Source organism: Dreissena polymorpha, chromosome 11 (genome assembly GCF_020536995.1).
Source record: "Dreissena polymorpha isolate Duluth1 chromosome 11, UMN_Dpol_1.0, whole genome shotgun sequence".
Lineage (NCBI taxonomy): Eukaryota > Metazoa > Mollusca > Bivalvia > Myida > Dreissenidae > Dreissena > Dreissena polymorpha.
The window spans coordinates 20,149,263-20,172,232 of NC_068365.1; the positions used below are offsets into that span (position 1 = coordinate 20,149,263).

The 22,970-nt window shown below is 36.5% G+C and overlaps 2 protein-coding genes across 2 annotated transcripts in view; both read right to left on the reverse strand.

Annotated features, from left to right (window-relative positions):
- The window catches only part of LOC127849665 (uncharacterized), a 38,469-nt gene extending 17,737 nt beyond the window's left edge, over nt 1-20,732 (reverse strand). The window contains exons 1-44 of the mRNA XM_052382413.1: nt 20,567-20,732; nt 20,066-20,233; nt 19,621-19,791; nt 19,332-19,499; nt 18,943-19,107; nt 18,585-18,626; nt 18,010-18,177; nt 17,506-17,673; nt 17,058-17,228; nt 16,770-16,937; nt 16,380-16,544; nt 16,018-16,188; nt 15,439-15,606; nt 14,934-15,101; nt 14,487-14,657; nt 14,199-14,366; nt 13,809-13,973; nt 13,447-13,617; nt 12,868-13,035; nt 12,364-12,531; nt 11,916-12,086; nt 11,628-11,795; nt 11,238-11,402; nt 10,876-11,046; nt 10,297-10,464; nt 9,791-9,958; nt 9,343-9,513; nt 9,055-9,222; nt 8,666-8,830; nt 8,304-8,474; nt 7,725-7,892; nt 7,221-7,388; nt 6,772-6,942; nt 6,484-6,651; nt 6,094-6,258; nt 5,732-5,902; nt 5,153-5,320; nt 4,657-4,824; nt 4,208-4,378; nt 3,920-4,087; nt 3,530-3,694; nt 3,168-3,338; nt 2,332-2,499; nt 240-407 (exon numbers count right to left, since the gene is read on the reverse strand). Of these exons, the coding sequence (XP_052238373.1) occupies nt 240-407; nt 2,332-2,499; nt 3,168-3,338; nt 3,530-3,694; nt 3,920-4,087; nt 4,208-4,378; nt 4,657-4,824; nt 5,153-5,320; nt 5,732-5,902; nt 6,094-6,258; nt 6,484-6,651; nt 6,772-6,942; nt 7,221-7,388; nt 7,725-7,892; nt 8,304-8,474; nt 8,666-8,830; nt 9,055-9,222; nt 9,343-9,513; nt 9,791-9,958; nt 10,297-10,464; nt 10,876-11,046; nt 11,238-11,402; nt 11,628-11,795; nt 11,916-12,086; nt 12,364-12,531; nt 12,868-13,035; nt 13,447-13,617; nt 13,809-13,973; nt 14,199-14,366; nt 14,487-14,657; nt 14,934-15,101; nt 15,439-15,606; nt 16,018-16,188; nt 16,380-16,544; nt 16,770-16,937; nt 17,058-17,228; nt 17,506-17,673; nt 18,010-18,177; nt 18,585-18,626; nt 18,943-19,107; nt 19,332-19,499; nt 19,621-19,791; nt 20,066-20,233; nt 20,567-20,669 (7,219 nt within the window). The 5' untranslated portion in view covers nt 20,670-20,732. The remainder of the gene's footprint in view (nt 1-239; nt 408-2,331; nt 2,500-3,167; nt 3,339-3,529; nt 3,695-3,919; nt 4,088-4,207; nt 4,379-4,656; nt 4,825-5,152; nt 5,321-5,731; nt 5,903-6,093; nt 6,259-6,483; nt 6,652-6,771; nt 6,943-7,220; nt 7,389-7,724; nt 7,893-8,303; nt 8,475-8,665; nt 8,831-9,054; nt 9,223-9,342; nt 9,514-9,790; nt 9,959-10,296; nt 10,465-10,875; nt 11,047-11,237; nt 11,403-11,627; nt 11,796-11,915; nt 12,087-12,363; nt 12,532-12,867; nt 13,036-13,446; nt 13,618-13,808; nt 13,974-14,198; nt 14,367-14,486; nt 14,658-14,933; nt 15,102-15,438; nt 15,607-16,017; nt 16,189-16,379; nt 16,545-16,769; nt 16,938-17,057; nt 17,229-17,505; nt 17,674-18,009; nt 18,178-18,584; nt 18,627-18,942; nt 19,108-19,331; nt 19,500-19,620; nt 19,792-20,065; nt 20,234-20,566) is intronic.
- Nucleotides 20,733-21,593: 861 nt separating this feature from the next.
- Nucleotides 21,594-22,670, reverse strand: LOC127849666 (E-selectin-like). The gene is made up of 4 exons (XM_052382414.1): nt 22,627-22,670; nt 22,181-22,351; nt 21,893-22,060; nt 21,594-21,667 (listed from the first exon to the last, which is right to left on the reverse strand). Exons 2-4 carry the CDS (start codon nt 22,338-22,340, stop codon nt 21,594-21,596), a joined length of 402 nt encoding a protein of 133 aa, XP_052238374.1. The 5' UTR covers nt 22,341-22,351; nt 22,627-22,670.
- Nucleotides 22,671-22,970: the final 300 nt, after the last annotated feature.

The following is a 22,970-nucleotide window of genomic DNA, read 5'->3' on the forward strand; positions in this document are numbered from 1 at the left end:
CACCTACTATCATTTAGCCACGTGGATAGCTTTATCGACGAAAATCAACGGCAAAAGGAAATAGAATAATTAATTACTCGTATTCATCAGTAAATATACGTGCGAAAATTCGATGGTCTTCGCAACAATGGCAAAGTAATGTAAAGCGGTGAAAAGAAAACGTACATTTAAACAGGGCAATAATGGAACGACTTTTTATTATGATGCGAATGATTGTTATAGACATTAATAACAATTACCTATTAAGTTGCACTCGGCCGACCCATTCCATCCATTTGAAAGGCAATATAAAACATCATCGCCATTCAAAGTGTACCCGTCTCCACAAACCAATTTAGCAGTTGAACCAAAGACCGTCAATGTGTAGTTCACCAAAGCATTACTTGGAACCGGTGGCCGCCCACAATCTGCAAATAAGTCAGTGATGGGATCTAAATCACATTTCTTTCATGGATGTTCAGGAATAAATCTTTACTATTTATAAACGTGAAAAGTGCGTTTTTAATAGAAATTACATGGACAAATCATTAAATGGGTTACTTAACATATAGGTGTACTCAAACACAACTTTCGATACAGTCCGTGGCCTCTATCGACAAAACTCGATGACAATTAATATTAATATATATTTGAATAGGAAAATTAAGAACTGTGCATTTAAAACGTTAACATCTCTTTTATTATTGTTTTTAAATTTCTAGAATGGTATATTAATCTATATCTTCTCTAAAGAATGACATGATTTTCATTTCGATAACTTAAAGCTTAGACCATCCTTTTTTAAGGTGTTAAAACTATAAAATTCAAGTGTTGTGTTATTCGAACGTGTCTGTTTTGTAATTAATATATGGAAATAGTTCGCTCGCTTAAATGTAACAACAATAAGAATAAAAAAGTTGTAATGGGAAAACTTTTCATGGTAATTGAAACAATAGCTCCAAGGTCGGAGAAAGATACCCCCCCCCCCCTGCAACAAACAAGGCCTTGACACTGGATATTTTGCAACAAAACTGACCATACGAGTTAATCTTATTATATTATTAGCTGACACAGAATTATTCACTACTGTTAAATCATCGTCATAGTATAAGTAACCTTGACCTAGTGACCCCAATTTGAATAGGGGTCATTTACTGTCCAAGGCCAATGCACATGGGAAGTATCAAGTCAATCGGTAAATAAGTTGACGAGTTATTTATCGGAAAAATTGTGACAGTGACCTTAACCTATTGACCCCAATTTCAATAGGCGCCATCTAATGTCCAAGGCCAATGCACATGGGCAGTATCAAGCCAATCGGTCAATCCGTGAACAGATTATTTATCGGGAATTAACTGGTCTACCGACAGACCGACCGAACGACATTCATCAAAACAAAATACCCACTCTTCTTCGAGGTGTTGCATAATAAAATCGTTTGAGCGAAATGTAAATTGAAATAGACTCTATGTTTGCGCACTAGTGATAAGGGTACCGTAATGTTGTAAAATTCTATTATCAATGCATGATTGTTACGGCGACAGTTTGATGCACTAATAGATCGTTTATAAATAGATACTATTTTTAGTTAAAAGGATTTTTAGTAAAACATCATTATAATGTCTGATTAATTCGCAAGTCGATGCCGGACAGGATTCATATTCAGAAGTTTTACTAGCACGTTTGAAGACGGACGGTAAAACCTTAATAACGCATGCTTTAGCTATGTTGTCCAATCACGAAGAGGTCGGAAAGAGATTACAATTTGACGTAATGCATTCCGACATCCTGACACTATTGAAGACGGACAGCGCGACTGTTACATGATGTCTCTATCAAAGGGGCAAAGTTGTATAGAAATTCGAAACCATTTCAGCATCTTTTTAATCACCCCTTGAACATATATAATACCGAGTATGCAATGTTAAATACGGGTTAAATTACTGTCGAAATGCCTCTTCATCAGTGGAAAAAACTTGTTATACATGAGTTTAAACCAAAAACACACCGAACCGAAGTCATTAAAAGTCTGTGTAAATCATTCCAATATTTCCATTAAGTTTCAAATCAATTCTGCAAAACTTTCCAATAGAAAAACAAAATTGCAACAAACTACTAAATTAGTCGACACGGCAAATTACCGACCTATGTCCCAGTATTTGATCTGTCTCATTTTAAAACGTAATGAAAAGTATTTATAATTATAAAAATATCTTTTATGGTGGTCTTTAACTAATTTACCAATTAAAATATTTAAACAAAACACACAGAAAGCAGATTAAAGGCATCGCAAAGCGTTGTAAAACATGACCGATGACTCGGCAAGTTTCCTCGCTTTGATAAAGAACTTACCAATAGGAATACACAGTGGAAACGGACTCCAAAATGAGTCAGAACGGCATTTTACTGAAGGATCGCCAAGCATTTCATACCCAGCCTTGCAAGTTATGTTAACCTCTGATCCGTATGTTGTGTTCAGTACAACATTTTCACTGTTTTCCACATCAAATAAGCCGCAATCTATTGAAAAGAAAGATATCATTCATGGTTATACAAGAGATGTGTTTGTCAGAAACACAATGCCCCCTATTGCGCCGCTTTGAAATAAAATTTCAATATATCATTTGGCAGGTTTAGAAATTATCTCCCTTTTAAAGCTTATTACTTCCGTTGTATTGTATTTTTTACTTTTGACCTTGAAGGTTGACCTTTACCTTTTACCACTCAAAATGAACAGCTCCATGAAATACACATGCATGCCAAATATCAAGTTGCTATCTTCAATATTGCGAAAGTTATGGCCTATGTTAAAGTTTTCGGACGGACTGACGGATGGACAGACAGTTCAAATGCTATATGCCACCCTACCGAGGGCATAATAAAAGTGAACATTATTTATGCTGAATTTCGAATATTAAACAATCTGGAATGATACTATCCAATCGATAAAACATTCTTCTGCACACTTTATTAGTATATTTTCTTACAGCTGTATCAACTTAATTCATGTCCCTGTGTTGGCCAACACACTGTTAAATAGCGTCAAACATAAAGTAATATTACTTAAAGAACAAACTCAATGTATATGTTCGATAAGTTTTCAGAACGTCATGGATATAATCTGTTCTAAATTGTACATAATTATGACTGATGCCAGCAAATCAAACAAAACAAATACCAATTCTTACCAATGAGACTACAATTTGGGAATTGGGTCCACGTTTCGTCATCTTGGCAAAAGGCGATTTGTGCACCAGCTAAAGTGTACCCTTCTTTGCAGTTAAACACGGCGTACGAACCGTATGTGGAATTACTTGGGAGACTGACGCTTCCGTTTTCAAACTGGATCGCCTTACAATCTACAATGATTAACAATCAAATCATGTTCATAATTATACAATATACAACTAAATTCATAAATGAAAGCTAACCATTCAAACATTCACCGTCGTCATTAATAAAATGCAGTGGTTAAGCAACGGCAAATAAACGCATAACTCAACGAAAGGTTCCGTGTAACATAATCAATTCAAACGAGTGCGAACCTTACCTTTGATATTGCACATTGCGGTGCCGTTCCATCCTCCTGACGTACAGGCTATGGTACTATCTCCAGTCAAGTTGTAACCAACGTCGCAGCTCAGTTGTGCCACAGACCCCAGTACGGTTGTTGAATAGTTTGCAAGTCCATGCGATACGTACATGTGTCCGCAATCTTTAACAGATCATGAAATGCTAATTATAAAAGTGCTGTTATAAAACCAACTGTTTAGATCACATTTAATAGTATGTGTATGTTACACAAAGTAAACTTTAGAAATGTTAATAGTTAGTTATAACTAACCATAAGTTGTTTCAAAATCATAAAAGGCTCATAAACTAAACGATTCGTAATTTCACACCGATACCAACTATCATTATTTAAAAGATTGTCACAAACCTGCTGGATCACATATTGGTGAGTCAGACCAAATACCGTTACTGCCACACGTAATAACAGGATTGCCAGTTATAGTGTGCCCTACGGTACAATTTACTTCTGCAACCGTCCCAAATGTATACGTTGACACATTGACCGCGCCATTTATAGGAGATGGATTTCCACAATCTATAAGACAAATCAAATGCTATATTCATATTGAGCACAATAAACATATGTCAGTAATAACGGTCCAGGACTAAACGTACATAACACAAGATAAGCAGTTTCAGAAACATATTCTCTTACCAAATATAGTGCAGTTTGGCTCGCCTGTCCAGTTTCCATTCATGTCACATTGTAGCAAATTATCGCCTCTATTGGAATAACCTTCATTACATCTTACAAATCCTAGATCACCAAATAATGTACCGCCGGGGGTTTCCAATATACCTTTCAACACCGTCATGTTGCCACAATCTGAAGATATGTAAAAAAAAACACAAGGAAACAAAATTAGCACTTCCAATAAAAAAGTCATGTTAACACGTCTGAACATGATTCACATTACATACAAAACCCGGTATCGTTTCAGGTTTACCTGGGATTTTCATTCGATTAATAAAAGAGAATTGGAGATCCAAACTTGAATTTAACGTATAAAAAAGTGATTTAGCGTATTTACAAGTGCGTCAACTGCCTCTATCCCCAACGATGTAATGGATGTTCTGAGCGCAATGTTCAACGTCAAAATATACCTTTTATTTGACACGTCGCTGACCCATTCCATCCGCTAGGAAGGCAATACATAAGATCATTGCCAATTAAAGTGTACCCGTCTCCACATGACAACGTGACATTTGAACCATAGACCGTCAATGTGTAGTTCGCAAATGCATTTCTTGGAACCGGTGGGCGCCCGCAATCTACAAATAAATCAGTGTGCTGCTTTTTTACACTAAAATATTTCATTCATATGTCGTTGTGTTTTACCATGTTGTTTCATTAAATAACCTCTTACCGCTCGCATCCGTGCTTTTAAGCAAGGAAAATATGTTAGTTAATCTCTGATATTTGCAAAATTTTTGCCTGAGTTTCGGCGATTGTAAATGTATCTATTTCTACTTATAAGTCATTCATAGTGATGTGATTTTTTTACAGGTATAAAGCGAAAAGCACATACAAGTCAACACAGAGCTGTGTAAAACATGACCGATGTCTCGGAGAAATTCTTCGCTATGCTAAAAAACTTACCAATAGGAACACACAGTGGAAACGGACTCCAAAATGAATCAGAACGGCACGTTACTGAAGGGTCGCCAAGTACTTTATACCCAGCCTTGCAAGTTATGTTAATCACTGATCCGTACGTTGTGTTCAGCACCAATTCTTCACTGTGTTCCACATCAAATTCTCCGCAATCTATTTAAAAGCAAGATACATTACATGGTTAAATACTATTTTCTTTCAATTTTTTCTTAAATTCGAATAATTTCAATCTCGACTGACATAATAGTTCAATCGACAAAACAGCCTTCTACACACGATATGTTGGTATTACTTAATGTTTATCAACTCAATACATGAACATATGTTGGTCAAAACACTTAATTTATACCAACATATTTTGAAACGTAGTACAGACAGAACAATTAATGCAAGAACAGCATATTCTACGTTGAGTAGCGTCAATGAAAAATAATATTACTAGAACAACAAATTCGATGTGTGTAGTCGATAACAGTTTAGTACGTCATCGATATTACCTGTCCTATATCGTACATTCAAATAAATAATGACCAAAACTCAAACAAAACAAATACCAATTCTTACCAATGAGACTACAATTTGGGAATTTGGTCCAAGTTTTGTCATCTTGGCAATAGGCGATTTGTGGACCAGCCAAAGTGTACCCTTCTTTGCAGTTAAACACGGCGTACGAACCGTATGTGGAATTACTTGGGAGACTGACGCTTCCGTTTTCAAACTGGATCGCCTTACAATCTACAATGATTTACAATCAAATCATGTTCATAATTATACAATATACAACTAAATTCATAAATGAAAGCTAACCATTCAAACATTTACCGTCGTCATTAATAAAATGCAGTGGTTAAGCAACGGCAAATAAACGCATAACTCAACGAAAGGTTCCGTGTAACATAATCAATTCAAACGAGTGCGAACCTTACCTTTGATATTGCATATTGCGGTGCCGTTCCATCCTCCTGACGTACAGGCTATGGTACTATCTCCAGTTAAGTTGTAACCAACGTCGCAGCTCAGTTGTGCCACAGACCCCAGTACGGTTGTTGAATAGTTTGCAAGTCCATGCGATACGTACATGTGTCCGCAATCTTTAACAGATTATGAAATGCTAGTTATAAAAGTGCTGTTATGAAACCAACTGTTTACATCACATTTAATAGTATGTGTATGTTACACAAAGTAAACTTTAGAAATGTTAATAGTTAGTTATAACTAACCATAAGTTGTTTCAAAATCATAAAAGGCTCACAAACTAAACGATTCGTAATTTCACACCGATACCAACTATCATTATTTAAAAGATTGTCACAAACCTGCAGGATCACATATTGGTGAGTCAGACCAAATACCGTTACTGCCACACGTAATAACAGGATTGCCAGTTATAGTGTGCCCTACGGTACAATTTACTTCTGCAACCGTCCCAAATGTATACGTTGACACATTGACCGCGCCATTTATAGGAGATGGATTTCCACAATCTATAAGACAAATCAAATGCTATATTCATATTGAGCACAATAAACATATGTCAGTAATAACGGTCCAGGACTAAACGTACATAACACAAGATAAGCAGTTTCAGAAACATATTCTCTTACCAAATATAGTGCAGTTTGGCTCGCCTGTCCAGTTTCCATTCATGTCACATTGTAGCAAATTATCGCCTCTATTGGAATAACCTTCATTACATCTTACAAATCCTAGATCACCAAATAATGTACCGCCGGGGGTTTCCAATATACCTTTCAACACCGTCATGTTGCCACAATCTGAAGATATGTAAAAAAAAACACAAGGAAACAAAATTAGCACTTCCAATAAAAAAGTCATGTTAACACGTCTGAACATGATTCACATTACATACAAAACCCGGTATCGTTTCAGGTTTACCTCGGATTTCCATTCGATTAATAAAAGAGAATTGGAGATCCAAACTTGAATTTAACGTATATAAAAGTGATTTAGCGTATATACAAGTGCGTCAACTGCCTCTATCCCCGACGATGTAATGGATGTTCTGAGCGCAATGTTCAACGTCAAAATATACCTTTAATTTGACACGTCGCTGACCCATTCCATCCGCTAGGAAGGCAATACATAGTCTCATTGCCAATTAAAGTGTACCCGTCTTCACATGACAACGTGACATTTGAACCATAGACCGTCAATGTGTAGTTCGCAAATGCATTTCTTGGAACCGGTGGGCGCCCGCAATCTACAAATAAATCAGTGTGCTGCTTTTTTACACTAAAATATTTCATTCATATGTCGTTGTGTTTTACCATGTTGTTTCATTAAATAACCGCTTACCGCTCGCATCCGTGCTTTTAAGCAAGGAAAATATGTTAGTTAATGTCTGATATTTGCAATATTTTTGCCTGAGTTTCGGCGATTGTAAATGTATTTATTTCTACTTAAAAGTCATTCATAGTGATGTGATTTTTTACAGGTATAAAGCGAAAAGCACATACAACAGATACAAGTCAACACAGAGCTGTGTAAAACATGACCGATGTCTCGGAGAATTTCTTCGCTATGCTAAAACACTTACCAATAGGAACACACATTGGAAACGGACTCCAAAATGAATCAGAACGGCACGTTACTGAAGGGTCGCCAAGTATTTTATACCCAGCCTTGCAAGTTATGTTCATCACTGATCCGTACGTTGTGTTCAGCACCAATTCTTCACTGTGTTCCACTTCAAATTCTCCGCAATCTATTTAAAAGCAAGATACATTACATGGTTAAAGACTATTTTCTTTGCGTTTTTTCTTAAATTCGAATAATTTCAATCTCGACTGACATAATAATTCAATCGACAAAACAGCCTTCTACACAAGATATGTTTGTATTACTTAATGTTTATCAACTTTATACATGAACATATGTTGGTCAAAACACTTTATTTATACCAACATATTTTCACACGTAGTACAGACAGAATTTTTTTTGCAACAACAGCATATTCTATGTTGAGTAGCGTCAATGAAAAATAATATTACTAGAACAACAAATTCGATGTGTGTAGTCGATAACAGTTTAGTACGTCATCGATATTACCTGTCCTATATCGTACATTCAAATAAATAATGACCAAAACTCAAACAAAACAAATACCAATTCTTACCAATGAGACTACAATTTGGGAATTGGGTCCAAGTTTGGTCATCTTGGCAATAGGCGATTTGTGGACCAGCCAAAGTGTACCCTTCTTTACAGTTAAACACGGCGAACGAACCGTATGTGGAATTACTTGGGAGACTGACGCTTCCGTTTTCAAACTGGATCGCCTTACAATCTACAATGATTTACAATCAAATCATGTTCATAATTATACAATATACAACTAAATTCATAAATGAAAGCTTACCATTCAAACATTCACCGTCGACATTAATAAAATGCAGTGGTTAAGCAACGGCAAATAAACGCATAACTCAACGAAAGGTTCCGTGTAACATAATCAATTCAAACGAGTGCGAACCTTACCTTTGATATTGCACATTGCGGTGCCGTTCCATCCTCCTGACGTACAGGCTATGGTACTATCTCCAGTCAAGTTGTAACCAACGTCGCAGCTCAGTTGTGCCACAGACCCTAGTACGGTTGTTGAATAGTTTGCAAGTCCATGCGATACGTACATGTGTCCGCAATCTTTAACAGATCATGAAATGCTAGTTATAAAAGTGCTGTTATAAAACCAACTGTTTACATCCCATTTAATAGTATGTGTATGTTACACAAAGTAAACTTTAGAAATGTTAATAGTTAGTTATAACTAACCATAAGTTGTTTCAAATCATAAAAGGCTCATAAACTAAACGATTCGTAATTTCACACCGATACCAACTATCATTATTTAAAAGATTGTCACAAACCTGCTGGATCACATATTGGTGAGTCAGACCAAATACCGTTACTGCCACACGTAATAACAGGATTGCCAGTTATAGTGTGCCCTACGGTACAATTTACTTCTGCAACCGTCCCAAATGTATACGTTGACACATTGACCGCGCCATTTATAGGAGATGGATTTCCACAATCTATAAGACAAATCAAATGCTATATTCATATTGAGCACAATAAACATATGTCAGTAATAACGGTCCAGGACTAAACGTACATAACACAAGATAAGCAGTTTCAGAAACATATTCTCTTACCAAATATAGTGCAGTTTGGCTCGCCTGTCCAGTTTCCATTCATGTCACATTGTAGCAAATTATCGCCTCTATTGGAATAACCTTCATTACATCTTACAAATCCTAGATCACCAAATAATGTACCGCCTGGGGTTTCCAATATACCTTTCAACACCGTCATGTTGCCACAATCTGAAGATATGTAAAAAAAACACAAGGAAACAAAATTAGCACTTCCAATAAAAAAGTCATGTTAACACGTCTGAACATGATTCACATTCCATACAAAACCCGGAATCGTTTCAGGTTTACCTCGGATTTCCATTCGATTAATAAAAGAGAATTGGAGATCCAAACTTGAATTTAACGTATATAAAAGTGATTTAGCGTATATACAAGTGCGTCAACTGCCTCTATCCCCAACGATGTAATGGATGTTCTGAGCGCAATGTTCAACGTCAAAATATACCTTTAATTTGACACGTCGCTGACCCATTCCATCCGCTAGGAAGGCAATACATAGTCTCATTGCCAATTAAAGTGTACCCGTCTTCACATGACAACGTGACATTTGAACCATAGACCGTCAATGTGTAGTTCGCAAATGCATTTCTTGGAACCGGTGGGCGCCCGCAATCTACAAATAAATCAGTGTGCTGCTTTTTTACACTAAAATATTTCATTCATATGTCGTTGTGTTTTACCATGTTGTTTCATTAAATAACCGCTTACCGCTCGCATCCGTGCTTTTAAGCAAGGAAAATATGTTAGTTAATGTCTGATATTTGCAATATTTTTGCCTGAGTTTCGGCGATTGTAAATGTATCTATTTCTACTTAAAAGTCATTCATAGTGATGTGATTTTTTTTACAGGTATAAAGCGAAAAGCACATACACCAGATACAAGTCAACACAGAGCTGTGTAAAACATGACCGATGTCTCGGAGAATTTCTTCGCCATGCTAAAAAACTTACCAATAGGAACACACAGTGGAAACGGACTCCAAAATGAATCAGAACGGCACGTTACTGAAGGGTCGCCAAGTATTTTATACCCAGCCTTGCAAGTTATGTTCATCACTGATCCGTACGTTGTGTTCAGCACCAATTCTTCACTGTGTTCCACATCAAATTCTCCGCAATCTATTTAAAAGCAAGATACATTACATGGTTAAATACTATTTTCTTTCAGTTTTTTCTTAAATTCGAATAATTTCAATCTCGACTGACAAAATAATTCAATCGACAAAACAGCCTTCTACACACGATATGTTGGTATTACTTAATGTTTATCAACTCAATACATGAACATATGTTGGTCAAACCACTTTATTTATACCAACATATTTTCACACGTAGTACAGACAGAAAAATTATTGCAAGAACAGCATATTCTACGTTGAGTAGCGTCAATGAAAAATAATATTACTAGAACAACAAATTCGATGTGTGTAGTCGATAACAGTTTAGTACGTCATCGATATTACCTGTCCTATATCGTACATTCAAATAAATAATGACCAAAACTCAAACAAAACAAATACCAATTCATACCAATGAGACTACAATTTGGGAATTTGGTCCAAGTTTCGTCATCTTGGCAATAGGCGATTTGTGGACCAGCCAAAGTGTACCCTTCTTTACAGTTAAACACGGCGTACGAACCGTATGTGGAATTACTTGGGAGACTGACGCTTCCGTTTTCAAACTGGATCGCCTTACAATCTACAATGATTTAAAATCAAATCATGTTCATAATTATACAATATACAACGAAATTCATAAATGAAAGCTAACCATTCAAACATTTACCGTCGTCATTAATAAAATGCAGTGGTTAAGCAACGGCAAATAAACGCATAACTCAACGAAAGGTTCCGTGTAACATAATCAATTCAAACGAGTGCGAACCTTACCTTTGATATTGCATATTGCGGTGCCGTTCCATCCTCCTGACGTACAGGCTATGGTACTTTCTCCAGTCAAGTTGTAACCAACGTCGCAGCTCAGTTGTGCCACAGACCCCAGTACGGTTGTTGAATAGTTTGCAAGCCCATGCGATACGTACATGTGTCCGCAATCTTTAACAGATCATGAAATGCTAATTATAAAAGTGCTGTTATAAAACCAACTGTTTACATCCCATTTAATAGTATGTGTATGTTACACAAAACAAACTTTAGAAATGTTAATAGTTAGTTATAACTAACCATAAGTTGTTTCAAAATCATAAAAGGCTCATAAACTAAACGATTCGTAATTTCACACCGATACCAACTATCATTATTTAAAAGATTGTCACAAACCTGCTGGATCACATATTGGTGAGTCAGACCAAATACCGTTACTGCCACACGTAATAACAGGATTGCCAGTTATAGTGTGCCCTACGGTACAATTTACTTCTGCAACCGTCCCAAATGTATACGTTGACACATTGACCGCGCCATTTATAGGAGATGGATTTCCACAATCTATAAGACAAATCAAATGCTATATTCATATTGAGCACAATAAACATATGTCAGTAATAACGGTCCAGGACTAAACGTACATAACACAAGATAAGCAGTTTCAGAAAAATATTCTCTTACCAAATATGGTGCAGTTTGGCTCGCCTGTCCAGTTTCCATTCATGTCACATTGTAGCAAATTATCGCCTCTATTGGAATAACCTTCATTACATCTTACAAATCCTAGATCACCAAATAATGTACCGCCGGGGGTTTCCAATATACCTTTCAACACCGTCATGTTGCCACAATCTGAAGATATGTAAAAAAAACACAAGGAAACAAAATTAGCACTTCCAATAAAAAAGTCATGTTAACACGTCTGAACATGATTCACATTACATACAAAACCCGGTATCGTTTCAGGTTTACCTGGGATTTCCATTCGATTAATAAAAGAGAATTGGAGATCCAAACTTGAATTTAACGTATATAAAAGTGATTTAGCGTATATACAAGTGCGTCAACTGCCTCTATCCCCAACGATGTAATGGATGTTCTGAGCGCAATGTTCAACGTCAAAATATACCTTTAATTTGACACGTCGCTGACCCATTCCATCCGCTAGGAAGGCAATACATAGTCTCATTGCCAATTAAAGTGTACCCGTCTTCACATGACAACGTGACATTTGAACCATAGACCGTCAATGTGTAGTTCGCAAATGCATTTCTTGGAACCGGTGGGCGCCCGCAATCTACAAATAAATCAGTGTGCTGCTTTTTTACACTAAAATATTTCATTCATATGTCGTTGTGTTTTACCATGTTGTTTCATTAAATAACCGCTTACCGCTCGCATCCGTGCTTTTAAGCAAGGAAAATATGTTAGTTAATGTCTGATATTTGCAATATTATTGCCTGAGTTTCGGCGATTGTAAATGTATCTATTTCTACTTAAAAGTCATTCATAGTGATGTGATTTTTTACAGGTATAAAGCGAAAAGCACATACAACAGATACAAGTCAACACAGAGCTGTGTAAAACATGACCGATGTCTCGGAGAATTTCTTCGCTATGCTAAAACACTTACCAATAGGAACACACAGTGGAAACGGACTCCAAAATGAATCAGAACGGCACGTTACTGAAGGGTCGCCAAGTATTTTATACCCAGCCTTGCAAGTTATGTTCATCACTGATCCGTACGTTGTGTTCAGCACCAATTCTTCACTGTGTTCCACATCAAATTCTCCACAATCTATTTAAAAGCAAGATACATTACATGGTTAAATACTATTTTCTTTCAGTTTTTTCTTAAATTCGAATAATTTCAATCTTGACTGACATAATAATTCAATCGACAAAACAGCCTTCTACACACGATATGTTGGTATTACTTAATGTTTATCAACTCAATACATGAACATATGTTGGTCAAAACACTTTATTTATACCAACATATTTTCACACGTAGTACAGACAGAAAAAATATTGCAAGAACAGCATATTCTACGTTGAGTAGCGTCAATGAAAAATAATATTACTAGAACAACAAATTCGATGTGTGTAGTCGATAACAGTTTAGTACGTCATCGATATTACCTGTCCTATATCGTACATTCAAATAAATAATGACCAAAACTCAAACAAAACAAATACCAATTCTTACCAATGAGACTACAATTTGGGAATTGGGTCCAAGTTTCGTCATCTTGGCAATAGGCGATTTGTGGACCAGCCAAAGTGTACCCTTCTTTACAGTTAAACACGGCGTACGAACCGTATGTGGAATTACTTGGGAGACTGACGCTTCCGTTTTCAAACTGGATCGCCTTACAATCTACAATGATTTACAATCAAATCATGTTCATAATTATACAATATACAACTAAATTCATAAATGAAAGCTAACCATTCAAACATTTACCGTCGTCATTAATAAAATGCAGTGGTTAAGCAACGGCAAATAAACGCATAACTCAACGAAAGGTTCCGTGTAACATAATCAATTCAAACGAGTGCGAACCTTACCTTTGATATTGCATATTGCGGTGCCGTTCCATCCTCCTGACGTACAGGCTATGGTACTATCTCCAGTTAAGTTGTAACCAACGTCGCAGCTCAGTTGTGCCACAGACCCCAGTACGGTTGTTGAATAGTTTGCAAGTCCATGCGATACGTACATGTGTCCGCAATCTTTAACAGATCATGAAATGCTAGTTATAAAAGTGCTGTTATAAAACCAACTGTTTACATCACATTTAATAGTATGTGTATGTTACACAAAGTAAACTTTAGAAATGTTAATAGTTAGTTATAACTAACCATAAGTTGTTTCAAAATCATAAAAGGCTCATAAACTAAACGATTCGTAATTTCACACCGATACCAACTATCATTATTTAAAAGATTGTCACAAACCTGCTGGATCACATATTGGTGAGTCAGACCAAATACCGTTACTGCCACACGTTATAACAGGATTGCCAGTTATAGTGTGCCCTACGGTACAATTTACTTCTGCAACCGTCCCAAATGTATACGTTGACACATTGACCGCGCCATTTATAGGAGATGGATTTCCACAATCTATAAGACAAATCAAATGCTATATTCATATTGAGCACAATAAACATATGTCAGTAATAACGGTCCAGGACTAAACGTACATAACACAAGATAAGCAGTTTCAGAAACATATTCTCTTACCAAATATAGTGCAGTTTGGCTCGCCTGTCCAGTTTCCATTCATGTCACATTGTAGCAAATTATCGCCTCTATTGGAATAACCTTCATTACATCTTACAAATCCTAGATCATCAAATAACGTACCGCCTGGGGTTTCCAATATACCTTTCAACACCGTCATGTTGCCACAATCTGAAGATATGTAAAAAAACACAAGGAAACAAAATTAGCACTTCCAATAAAAAAGTCATGTTAACACGTCTGAACATGATTCACATTACATACAAAACCCGGTATCGTTTCAGGTTTACCTGGGATTTCCATTCGATTAATAAAAGAGAATTGGAGATCCAAACTTGAATTTAACGTATATAAAAGTGAAATAGCGTATATACAAGTGCGTCAACTGCCTCTATCCCCAACGATGTAATGGATGTTCTGAGCGCAATGTTCAACGTCAAAATATACCTTTAATTTGACACGTCGCTGACCCATTCCATCCGCTAGGAAGGCAATACATAGTCTCATTGCCAATTAAAGTGTACCCGTCTTCACATGACAACGTGACATTTGAACCATAGACCGTCAATGTGTAGTTCGCAAATGCATTTCTTGGAACCGGTGGGCGCCCGCAATCTACAAATAAATCAGTGTGCTGCTTTTTTACACTAAAATATTTCATTCATATGTCGTTGTGTTTTACCATGTTGTTTCATTAAATAACCGCTTACCGCTCGCATCCGTGCTTTTAAGCAAGGAAAATATGTTAGTTAATGTCTGATATGTGCAATATTTTTGCCTGAGTTTCGGCGATTGTAAATGTATCTATTTCTACTTAAAAGTCATTCATAGTGATGTGATTTTTTTACAGGTATAAAGCGAAAAGCACATACAACAGATACAAGTCAACACAGAGCTGTGTAAAACATGACCGATGTCTCGGAGAATTTCTTCGCTATGCTAAAACACTTACCAATAGGAACACACAGTGGAAACGGACTCCAAAATGAATCAGAACGGCACGTTACTGAAGGGTCGCCAAGTATTTTATACCCAGCCTTGCAAGTTATGTTCATCACTGATCCGTACGTTGTGTTCAGCACCAATTCTTCACTGTGTTCCACATCAAATTCTCCACAATCTATTTAAAAGCAAGATACATTACATGGTTAAATACTATTTTCTTTCAGTTTTTTCTTAAATTCGAATTATTTCAATCTCGACTGACATTATAATTCAATCGACAAAACAGCCTTCTACACACGATATGTTGGTATTACTTAATGTTTATCAACTAAATACATGAACATATGTTGGTCAAAACACTTTATTTATACCAACATATTTTCACACGTAGTACAGACAGAACAATTATTGCAAGAACAGCATATTCTACGTTGAGTAGCGTCAATGAAAAATAATATTACTAGAACAACAAATTAGATGTGTGTAGTCGATAACAGTTTAGTACGTCATCGATATTACCTGTCCTATATCGTACATTCAAATAAATAATGACCAAAACTCAAACAAAACAAATACCAATTCTTACCAATGAGACTACAATTTGGGAATTGGGTCCAAGTTTCGTCATCTTGGCAATAGGCGATTTGTGGACCAGCCAAAGTGTACCCTTCTTTACAGTTAAACACGGCGTACGAACCGTATGTGGAATTACTTGGGAGACTGACGCTTCCGTTTTCAAACTGGATCGCCTTACAATCTACAATGATTTACAATCAAATCATGTTCATAATTATACAATATACAACTAAATTCATAAATGAAAGCTAACCATTCAAACATTTACCGTCGTCATTAATAAAATGCAGTGGTTAAGCAACGGCAAATAAACGCATAACTCAACGAAAGGTTCCGTGTAACATAATCAATTCAAACGAGTGCGAACCTTACCTTTGATATTGCACATTGCGGTGCCGTTCCATCCTCCTGACGTACAGGCTATGGTACTATCTCCAGTCAAGTTGTAACCAACGTCGCAGCTCAGTTGTGCCACAGACCCCAGTACGGTTGTTGAATAGTTTGCAAGTCCATGCGATACGTACATGTGTCCGCAATCTTTAACAGATCATGAAATGCTAGTTATAAAAGTGCTGTTATAAAACCAACTGTTTACATCCCATTTAATAGTATGTGTATGTTACACAAAGTAAACTTTAGAAATATTAATAGTTAGTTATAACTAACCATAAGTTGTTTCAAAATCATAAAAGGCTCATAAACAAAACGATTCGTAATTTCACACCGATACCAACTATCATTATTTAAAAGATTGTCACAAACCTGCTGGATCACATATTGGTGAGTCAGACCAAATACCGTTACTGCCACACGTAATAACAGGATTGCCAGTTATAGTGTGCCCTACGGTACAATTTACTTCTGCAACCGTCCCAAATGTATACGTTGACACATTGACCGCGCCATTTATAGGAGATGGATTTCCACAATCTATAAGACAAATCAAATGCTATATTCATATTGAGCACAATAAACATATGTCAGTAATAACGGTCCAGGACTAAACGTACATAACACAAGATAAGCAGTTTCAGAAACATATTCTCTTACCAAATATAGTGCAGTTTGGCTCGCCTGTCCAGTTTCCATTTATGTCACATTGTAGCAAATTATCGCCTCTATTGGAATAACCTTCATTACATCTTACAAATCCTAGATCACCAAATAATGTACCGCCGGGGGTTTCCAATATACCTTTCAACACCGTCATGTTGCCACAATCTGAAGATATGTAAAAAAAACACAAGGAAACAAAATTAGCACTTCCAATAAAAAAGTCATGTTAACACGTCTGAACATGATTCACATTACATACAAAACCCGGTATCGTTTCAGGTTTACCTCGGATTTCCATTCGATTAATAAAAGAGAATTGGAGATCCAAACTTGAATTTAACGTATATAAAAGTGATTTAGCGTATATACAAGTGCGTCAACTGCCTCTATCCCCAACGATGTAATGGATGTTCTGAGCGCAATGTTCAACGTCAAAATATACCTTTAATTTGACACGTCGCTGACCCATTCCATCCGCTAGGAAGGCAATACATAGTCTCATTGCCAATTAAAGTGTACCCGTCTTCACATGACAACGTGACATTTGAACCATAGACCGTCAATGTGTAGTTCGCAAATGCATTTCTTGGAACCGGTGGGCGCCCGCAATCTACAAATAAATCAGTGTGCTGCTTTTTTACACTAAAATATTTCATTCATATGTCGTTGTGTTTTACCATGTTGTTTCATTAAATAACCGCTTACCGCTCGCATCCGTGCTTTTAAGCAAGGAAAATATGTTAGTTAATGTCTGATATTTGCAATATTTTTGCCTGAGTTTCGGCGATTGTAAATGTATTTATTTCTACTTAAAAGTCATTCATAGTGATGTGATTTTTTACAGGTATAAAGCGAAAAGCACATACAACAGATACAAGTCAACACAGAGCTGTGTAAAACATGACCGATGTCTCGGAGAATTTCTTCGCTATGCTAAAAAACTTACCAATAGGAACACACAGTGGAAACGGACTCCAAAATGAATCAGAACGGCACGTTACTGAAGGGTCGCCAAGTATTTTATACCCAGCCTTGCAAGTTATGTTCATCACTGATCCGTACGTTGTGTTCAGCACCAATTCTTCACTGTGTTCCACTTCAAATTCTCCGCAATCTATTTAAAAGCAAGATACATTACATGGTTAAATACTATTTTCTTTCAGTTTTTTCTTAAATTCGAATAATTTCAATCTCGACTGACATAATAATTCAATCGACAAAACAGCCTTCTACACACGATATGTTGGTATTACTTATGTTATCAACTCAATACATGAACATATGTTGGTCAAAACACTTTATTTATACCAACATATTTTCACCGTAGTACAGACAGAATTTTTTTGCAAGAACAGCATATTCTACGTTGAGTAGCGTCAATGAAAAATAATATTACTAGAACAACAAATTCGATGTGTGTAGTCGATAAACAGTTTAGTACGTCATCGATATTACCTGTCCTATATCGTACATTCAAATAAATAATGACCAAACTCAAACAAAACAAATACCAATTCTTACCAATGAGACTACAATTTGGGAATTGGGTCCAAGTTTCGTCATCTGGCAATAGGCGATTTGTGGACCAGCCAAAGTGTACCCTTCTTACAGTTAAACACGGCGTACGAACCGTATGTGGAATTACTTGGGAGACTGACGCTTCCGTTTTCAAACTGGATCGCCTTACAATCTACAATGATTTACAATCAAATCATGTTCATAATTATACAATATACAACTAAATTCATAAATGAAAGCTAACCATTCAAACATTCACCGTCGACATTAATAAATGCAGTGGTAAGCAGTGGCAAAATAACGCATAACTCAACGAAAGGTTCCGTGTAACATAATCAATTCAAACGAGTGCGAACCTTACCTTTGATATTGCCATATTGCGGTGCCGTTCCATCCTCCTGCGTACAGGCTATGGTACTATCTCCAGTTAAGTTGTAACCAACGTCGCAGCTCAGTTTTGCCACAGACCCCAGTACGGTTGTTGAATAGTTTGCAAGTCCATGCGATACGTACATGTGTCCGCAATCTTTAACAGATCATGAAATGCTAGTTATAAAAGTGCTGTTACAAAACCAACTGTTTACATCCCATTTAATAGTATGTGTATGTTACACAAAGTAAACTTTAGAAATGTTAATAGTAAGTTATAACTAACCATAAGTTGTTTCAAAATCATAAAGGCTCATAAACTAAACGATTCGTAATTTCACACCGATACCAACTATCATTATTTAAAAGATTGTCACAAACCTGCTGGATCACATATTGGTGAGTCAGACCAAATACCGTTACTGCCACACGTTATAACAGAATTGCCAGTTATAGTGTGCCCTACGGTACAATTTACTTCTGCAACCGTCCCAAATGTATACGTTGACACATTGACCGCGCCATTTATAGGAGATGGATTTCCACAATCTATAAGACAAATCAAATGCTATATTCATATTTGAGCACAATAACATATTGCAGTAATAAACGTCCAGGACTCAACGGACATAACACAAGATAAAGCAGTTTCAGAAACATATTCTCTTACCAAATATAGTGCAGTTTGGCTCGCCTGTCCAGTTTCCATTCATGTCACATTGTAGCAAATTATCGCCTCTATTGGAATAACCTTCATTACATCTTACAAATCCTAGATCACCAAATAACGTACCGCCTGGGGTTTCCAATATACCTTTCAACACCGTCATGTTGCCACAATCTGAAGATATGTAAAAAAAACACAAGGAAACAAAATTAGCACTTCCATAAAAAAGTCATGTTAACACGTCTGAACATGATTCACATTACATACAAAACCCGGTATCGTTTCAGGTTTACCTGGGATTTCCATTCGATTAATAAAAGAGAATTGGAGATCCAAACTTGAATTTAACGTATATAAAAGTGATTTAGCGTATACAAGTGCGTCAACTGCCTCTATCCCCAACGATGTAATGGATGTTCTGAGCGCAATGTTCAACGTCAAAATATACCTTTAATTTGACACGTCGCTGACCCATTCCATCCGCTAGGAAGGCAATACATAGTCTCATTGCCAATTAAAGTGTACCCGTCTTCACATGACAACGTGACATTTGAACCATAGACCGTCAATGTGTAGTTCGCAAATGCATTTCTTGGAACCGGTGGGCGCCCGCAATCTACAAATAAATCAGTGTGCTGCTTTTTTACACTAAAATATTTCATTCATATGTCGTTGTTTTACCATGTTGTTTCATTAAATAACCGCTTACCGCTCGCATCCGTGCTTTTAAGCAAGGAAAATATGTTAGTTAATGTCTGATATTTGCAATATTTTTGCCTGAGTTTCGGCGATTGTAAATGTATCTATTTCTACTTAAAAGTCATTCATAGTGATGTGATTTTTTACAGGTATAAAGCGAAAAGCACATACAACAGATACAAGTCAACACAGAGCTGTGTAAAACATGACCGATGTCTCGGAGAATTTCTTCGCTATGCTAAAACAATACCAATAGGAACACACAGTGGAAACGGACTCCAAAATGAATCAGAACGGCACGTTACTGAAGGGTCGCCAAGTATTTTATACCCAGCCTTGCAAGTTATGTTCATCACTGATCCGTACGTTGTGTTCAGCACCAATTCTTCACTGTGTTCCACATCAAATTCTCCGCAATCTATTTAAAAGCAAGATACATTACATGGTTAAATACTATTTTCTTTCAGTTTTTTCTTAAATTCGAATAATTTCAATCTCGACTGACATAATAATTCAATCGACAAAACAGCCTTCTACACACGATATGTTGGTATTACTTAATGTTTATCAACTCAATACATGAACATATGTTGGTCAAAACACTTTATTTATACCAACATATTTTCACACGTAGTACAGACAGAAAAATTATTGCAAGAACAGCATATTCTACGTTGAGTAGCGTCAATGAAAAAATATTACTAGAACAACAAATTCGATGTGTGTAGTCGATAACAGTTTAGTACGTCATCGATATTACCTGTCCTATATCGTACATTCAAATAAATAATGACCAAAACTCAAACAAAACAAATACCAATTCTTACCAATGAGACTACAATTGGGAATTGGGTCCAAGTTTCGTCATCTTGGCAATAGGCGATTTGTGGACCAGCCAAAGTGTACCCTTCTTTACAGTTAAACACGGCGTACGAACCGTATGTGGAATTACTTGGGAGACTGACGCTTCCGTTTTCAAACTGGATCGCCTTACAATCTACAATGATTTACAATCAAATCATGTTCATAATTATACAATATACAACTAAATTCATAAATGAAAGCTAACCATTCAAACATTTACCGTCGTCATTAATAAAATGCAGTGGTTAAGCAACGGCAAATAAACGCATAACTCAACGAAAGGTTCCGTGTAACATAATCAATTCAAACGAGTGCGAACCTTACCTTTGATATTGCATATTGCGGTGCCGTTCCATCCTCCTGACGTACAGGCTATGGTACTATCTCCAGTAAGTTGTAACCAACGTCGCAGCTCAGTTGTGCCACAGACCCAGTACGGTTGTTGAATAGTTTGCAAGTCCATGCGATACGTACATGTGTCCGCAATCTTTAACAGATCATGAAATGCTAGTTATAAAAGTGCTGTTATAAAACCAACTGTTTACATCCCATTTAATAGTATGTGTATGTTACACAAAGTAAACTTTAGAAATGTTAATAGTTAGTTATAACTAACCATAAGTTGTTTCAAAATCATAAAAGGCTCATAAACTAAACGATTCGTAATTTCACACCGATACCAACTATCATTATTTAAAAGATTGTCACAAACCTGCTGGATCACATATTGGTGAGTCAGACCAAATACCGTTACTGCCACACGTAATAACAGGATTGCCAGTTATAGTGTGCCCTACGGTACAATTTACTTCTGCAACCGTCCCAAATGTATACGTTGACACATTGACCGCGCCATTTATAGGAGATGGATTTCCACAATCTATAAGACAAATCAAATGCTATATTCATATTGAGCACAATAAACATATGTCAGTAATAACGGTCCAGGACTAAACGTACATAACACAAGATAAGCAGTTTCAGAAACATATTCTCTTACCAAATATAGTGCAGTTTGGCTCGCCTGTCCAGTTTCCATTCATGTCACATTGTAGCAAATTATCGCCTCTATTGGAATAACCTTCATTACATCTTACAAATCCTAGATCACCAAATAATGTACCGCCTGGGGTTTCCAATATACCTTTCAACACCGTCATGTTGCCACAATCTGAAGATATGTAAAAAAACACAAGGAAACAAAATTAGCACTTCCAATAAAAAAGTCATGTTAACACGTCTGAACATGATTCACATTCCATACAAAACCCGGTATCGTTTCAGGTTTACCTGGATTTCCATTCGATTAATAAAAGAGAATTGGAGATCCAAACTTGAATTTAACGTATATAAAAGTGATATAGCGTATATACAAGTGCGTCCAAACGCTCTATCCCCAACGATGTAATGGATGTTCTGAGCGCAATGTTCAACGTCAAAATATACCTTTAATTTGACACGTCGCTGACCCATTCCATCCGCTAGGAAGGCAATACATAGTCTCATTGCCAATTTAAAGTGTACCGTCTTCACATGACAACGTGACATTTGAACCATAGACGTCAATGTGTAGTTCGCAAATGCATTTCTTGGAAACGGTGGGCGCCCGCAATCTACACAAAATCAGTGTGCTGCTTTTTTACACTTAAATATTTCATCATGTCGTTGTGTTTTACCATGTTGTTTCTAATAACCGCTTCGCTCGCATCCTGCTTTTAAGCAAGGAAAATATGTTAGTTAATGTCTGATATTTGCAATATTTTTGCCTGAGTTTCGGCGATTGTAAATGT

Coding starts and splice junctions, on each gene's coding strand:
- LOC127849666 (XM_052382414.1), bottom strand. CDS start 22,340: ATGACGGTGTTGAAAGGTATATTGGAAACCCCAGGCGGTACATTATTT. Junction 22,061..22,180: donor GCCAAACTGCACTATATTTG/GTAAGAGAATAT, acceptor TTTGTCTTATAG/ATTGTGGAAATCCATCTCCT. Junction 21,668..21,892: donor ACCAATATGTGATCCAGCAG/GTTTGTGACAAT, acceptor GATCTGTTAAAG/ATTGCGGACACATGTACGTA.